Genomic DNA, 5,402 nt, shown 5'->3' with positions numbered 1-5,402 from the left:
AGGACTGGGGGGGCGGGGAGGAGAGGAGAGGAGACCCGTCCCTGGAGTTCTCCCCCTAGGGCGACCCCATGAGGGGTGCCTGTGGGAGACGGCGGGGTGGGGGGAGGTGGGCACTGACCTCTGTACCTTCGGGTTCGATGCGTTCTGCAGCCCTAAGGCTAGTCCCCTGCCGCCCACGCCCACAGCTCGCCCTGCGGTTCTCGCGTCACTGATTCCACTTGTCAGAGCGAAGGGGAAGGACTTACAAGCAAGGAGAGTGGTCCCTGGGCCCACAGGCCAGGCAGGTGGGGACACGCCTCGGGCCTCGTCTGCACGGAGGTCAGCGTCTCACTCCTTTCAGTCCAAGCGTCTTATGACCTTGGGGAGGTCACTTCCTAGATGAGAAATTTGAGGCACAAAAAACCTAAGTGGCCAGTCCCTCTGCCCAGACCAGGCCACCCGGGCTCCCACCACAGCTGCCCAGCTGTGTGTCTGTGGCTGGGAGACAGCCCCGATGCGGGAGGAGAAGGCCGAGGGCGAGGGTGCCCCGGGGCAGCTGGGGGAGAGGAGAGCAGGGCAATGGAGCTGTCCCCAGGAGCCCTGCAGACCTGCGCCCCTTCGCTGAGCGCCCCCTCTGCTGGAGGAGCCAGGGCGGGTGGCGGATTCCAGCCTGGGACATGACGGGGCGCAGGAACCCTGCAGGGCCTGCTGACCAACCCGCCAGGCAGTGCTGGGGCGCCGTCACCCCGATGCGGGAGGAGAAGGCCGAGGGCGAGGGTGCCCCGGGGCAGCTGGGGGAGAGGAGAGCAGGGCAATGGAGCTGTCCCCAGGAGCCCTGCAGACCTGCGCCCCTTCGCTGAGCGCCCCCTCTGCTGGAGGAGCCAGGGCGGGTGGCGGATTCCAGCCTGGGACATGACGGGGCGCAGGAACCCTGCAGGGCCTGCTGACCAACCCGCCAGGCAGTGCTGGGGCGCCGTCACCCCTCAGACACAGGCACAGAGATGGAGGGAGGGGAGCAGGCCCTTCAGACACAGGCACAGAGATGGAGGGAGAGGAGCAGCGGGCCCTGCTCGGGGAGTCAGCTGGGCTGGCCTCGCACAGGGGACACTGCGGGAAGGTGGCCGGTGGCCAGTGGTGTCTGCACCTCACACCCCGTGTTACTGGGAAGCGTCCCTGTCGGAGTAGCCTCACCTGTGGACACCTCCTCGCCGAGGGCCCCGTTGCCAGCTGGGACAGACACAGACAGGCGGGCTGCACCGTCCGGGGGGCCGGGGGCAGGGCAGGAGGAACGGGAGCACGTGGACAGTGCATTCACCCGGACGCCGCTCCACGTGGAACTGGTTTTGCTGACTGGTTGTAAGAGAACATCCTCGTTTTCAGGAAGTAAAACGGTGGCTGAGCATAAAGGGCGGAGTATCCCCAGCTCCCCCTGCATCAGGGCAGGTGACCACGCACAGGCCGCTGCCACCTGGCGCTGCTGCCTGCAGCTTCTCTAAGCCAGGCCCTCCGGCCCCAGCCGACCGCAGGGAGCCCAGTCACACGCCTCCCAGGCCTCTGGTGGCCCGGCCCACGGCAGGGGCGGCTGGTGGGCTGATGGCGAGGGTCAGAGCGAGGATGACCTGGCTGCCCACAGCATCTCCGCCTGCCGTTGGCTCCACCCCGTCCTGAAAACCCGAAAACCAGGCAGCACCCGGAGGGACGCATGGGTCCACTGGGGGGCAGTGTCTGCTGTCCAACCAGCGCTGACTCCGCTGGAGGCTGGGACTGCAGGAGGGTTGAATCTGCAGTGGGTCCCCGTCCTCTGCATCGCGTGGGTCTCACTCAGCCCAGGCCTTGGCCTCCCGCATTCTCCTCCATGGACTGGAGCATCGTGGGAACAGCTCAGCTGCTGCCCAGCTGCCTTCGGGGCCTGGGGCCGGCAGCATGGGGCCACGAGTTCAGAAGTTCCTGGGGGGTCTGGTCATTGTTAGCTTGGAATCACTATTGTGGGGAGGAACCTTGGAGTGATCTACGTAACGTATCTTATCAGGAGCCGAGCCCAAGGGGGCCAGGTGGGGTCCCTGCTGCTGGACCCCTCACTGCGCAGCCCCAGGGACTAGAGCGCTGGCCGACCAGACCGCAGGCCAGGCAGCCACCTCACTCGTGCTGAGGGTGCCGGGGGGTGTCTTCTCTTATGGTTCTCATGCTCCAAGGTCTGGGAATCTGGTACAGGACTGCTCTCTCCTCACTTAAAGTCACACAGGAGTCGGACGCTGCTGGCCAAGCTCCCACCCCGACCGGCCGCCCAGACCCTGCTGGGAGGCTGTGACACTCCATCGGGCTGGGTCAGCCCCTCGGGGGCCTCTATGCATGAGCCACACTCCTGCCTCCAGGACCCCACGCGTGTCCTGTGTCCCTGAGAAAGCAGAGCAGGCACACGGGAGACAGGCCTGGTCTGTCCGGGGCTCAGGGCCATGGGCCTCTGCCTCTGTAGCCTGGGGCACAGGCCAGGCACCGTGGGCAGTCACTGCGGCTCCCGGGCACGGAGGGCACGGCGCCTGCCAGGCCTGGAAGGCACACCAGGAAAAGGAGCCAGGACAGGGCGTGCTGGCCTCTGCCCGGGACTCGGAGCACTTCCTTGTGTCCACGGCAGATCGTGTGGCCGGGACAGGCACACTGCGCCTTTTCATAGGTGTCAGAAGCAGCCAGCCAAGTAGGCCACCTGTTTCCCTCGGGCCTTGGGCACCACTGGCCTCTCGGGGGCCCCCCCTGAAACAGAGGCAGCCCCCGCTCTTGTTTTGCAGGCCCCCCTGGGAGCACCTGTCTGTGCAGGAACCTGGGGTGGGTCAGGTGGGGAGACGGGCCTCAGTGGGGTTAGGACTGGGGGCTCAGACCTGGAGTGTTGGCCCCCGTGGCCTCTGCTTTCTCTCTGCACCGTTGTCGAGAGGAGCCTGAGGGCAGGTGGAGCACGTGGCTGAGCCTGGAGCCGGGGCAGGAGAGGGGCGGCCACTAGTCCAGCAGAGGGCAAAGCGCAGGGTGGGCGCCGGCGAAGGAGGTGGGCTGTGCAGCCACCACTGGGCCCCTCCAGCCCTTCTATGCCAGGTGGGCAGCAGGCACCCAGGCTGTGGCCATGGCACCCACACAGGGCCCATCAGAGGCGCAGCCCTCATGGGTCCTGGGGCACCCTGGGAGGCAGGGGTGGGTGCCAGCTGGCTCCTCGTCCTCACTGGGAGGGCACTCTTGCGGGGGGCAGGGGTGGACAGGCCCCGGGGTCGGGGCTGGGAAGGAACTGGGTGCAGAGGAACCGGATCCCGCTGTGAGGGGCGTCTCCATCTCTGCTGACACTGCACAGGGCCTCTCTTTGGAATGGCGTCTGTCCCCAGGGATGTCGGGTCTGAGACAGGTGACACAGCCATCGCACCCCCCTCCCCCACTGGGGGGCTTATCTTGCGGGCTGACTGCTATGTGGGTTTCATTCACAGGACCCAGCAGCTGGGGGACCCGCAGGGACCGAGGGCCCAGGGACGCAGCCCCCACAGGCCCTGTCTGTGCAGCAGCTCCAGAGGAAACTGAAGGAGGCGGCCCGGGTGGTCCTCCGCCTGCGGCGGGAGAAGGAGCAGCTGCTGGAGCTGGGGAACAGGCTCCGTGCCCAGCTGGGCCAGCCTGAAGGTGAGCCAGGGTGCGACGGGCACAAATGCTCTGGGCCCGGGAGGCCAGGCGCGGGGCAGGGAGGGAGAGCAGGGCCCGTGTCCGTATCTCAAGGGAGGTCAGGAGCCTGCTCACGGGCCGTGTGTGAGAAGACACCGCCGGTCCTTGGAGCTGCCGCACTTTGTGCAGCCTGGTGAGCAGCAGAGGCACCCACCCACCCTCCCATCCATCCACCCACCCATCCATCCATCCACCTACCCACCCACTCATCCATCTATCCATCCCCTCATCCATCCATCCACCCATCCATCCATCTGCCCATCCACCCTCCCATCCACCATCCATCATCCATCCATCATTCATCCACCCTCATCCATCATCCATCCACCCACCATCCATCATCCACCCACCCATCCACTCATCCATTTATCTATTCGTCCACCCACACACCCATCTATCTGCCCATCCACCCTCCCATCCATCCATCCACCATCCATTCACCCATCTACCCATCTTTTTTTTCCCATCCACCTATCCATCCACCCACCATCCAGTCATCCATCCATCCACCCATCACCCACCTCCTTGTTGGGGAGGGAAATTTCCCCACACCCTTTTAACTTCTGAACGGTTTAAGAATTAAATTGACAGCAAGACAGATTAACCAAGACAAAGAAACCAACAATTTGTGGGGAATGGGCAAGACCAAGAATCAGGCGGGTGCCCCATTAGTGAAGGCCCTGCGTTTGCTCACACAGCCCAGGGGCGAGTCCCTGTCTGTGATCAGGAGACTCAGTCCTGCTTCCGGGCACAGGGTGGGCCGAGTGTCCTTTCTGCACCAGCTGTTTCTAGACTCACTAATTCCAAGAGTGCAGAGCAGCATGTTTGGGTAAATCATAAATTCCTCACAGACAATTGGTGTTAAGAGCTGGAATCGGATGTCTATAGGTGTGTGTGAGAACTTTTGCTGGAAGAAATTTTCTCTTTACAATCACCCCTATTTTTGATGAAGATAATTATAGTAGAACTAACTTGTTCATAAAGGAAGGCTCGTCTCATTAAACTTGCCTGGTTGTTCGCATCAGAGCGAGGGCAGTGACCGGCTGGCTCGGGCCTGTGTTGCTGGGACTTCTTGGCCAGAGAGCCCAGTCAAGGACTTGCCCTCGGCTGCGCCTGTGGTCCCTGTAGACTAGGGTGAGTCCTCTTTTCCCAGGGCCCCCAGAAGCTTGAGGTTCCTGCACCTGCTGGGGACATACCTTCCTCACTCACCGGGGAAAGCGGAAGCCCTGCAGGCAGGGTACCGAGGGGCTGCCTTCGTGCTAAAGCCGCCGGTCACGGCTGAGCCCCGCGTGTTCCCAGCCTGGCGCTCCTCTCAGCCTTGGGCCTGCTGCCTGGAAAGGGCACGCTCGCTACGTTTCTGAATTCTGGAGCCATCAGGTGGGAGAGGAGATAAGTGCTTCATCTTTGTCCACAAAACTGTGGATTCACCAAATTGTTCTAAGTCCTAGGAAGCTTACGAGAAAAAAGTTTCCTTAATTATGGGAAAACAAAATACTTTTTAAAATCAGTGGTGTTTCAAACAAAAAAGTCATAAAATTATCATCTTCGTGCGTCAGGTAGTCCCACACTGTTCATCCTGTGGATCCCGCCCTCCTCAAGCAGCATCAGCACCGGGTCTCCCTCCGAGGGAGGTGCATTCCGCCCCATGGAGGCCGGGCTGCGCGCCTCAGCCGCCTGCACTCAGAGCACTTCCCGCGCCCGCACGCTGTCTGACTGAGCGCTTGAGATGGTAGGGC

General features: G+C 62.9%; 1 protein-coding gene across 1 annotated transcript in view; it reads left to right on the top strand.

Annotated features, from left to right (window-relative positions):
* Positions 1-5,402, top strand: part of CCDC57 (coiled-coil domain containing 57) — a 42,053-nt gene that overhangs the window by 14,977 nt on the left and 21,674 nt on the right. The window contains exon 14 of the mRNA XM_014531243.1: positions 3,441-3,627. Within this exon, the coding sequence (XP_014386729.1) occupies positions 3,441-3,627 (187 nt within the window). The remainder of the gene's footprint in view (positions 1-3,440; positions 3,628-5,402) is intronic.

This window comes from Myotis brandtii, unplaced genomic scaffold (genome assembly GCF_000412655.1).
Source record: "Myotis brandtii unplaced genomic scaffold, ASM41265v1 scaffold797, whole genome shotgun sequence".
NCBI classification, from domain to species: Eukaryota; Metazoa; Chordata; class Mammalia; order Chiroptera; family Vespertilionidae; genus Myotis; species Myotis brandtii.
The sequence above is the reverse complement of the archived record's forward strand: the minus strand, read 5'-3'. Positions and strand labels throughout refer to the sequence as shown.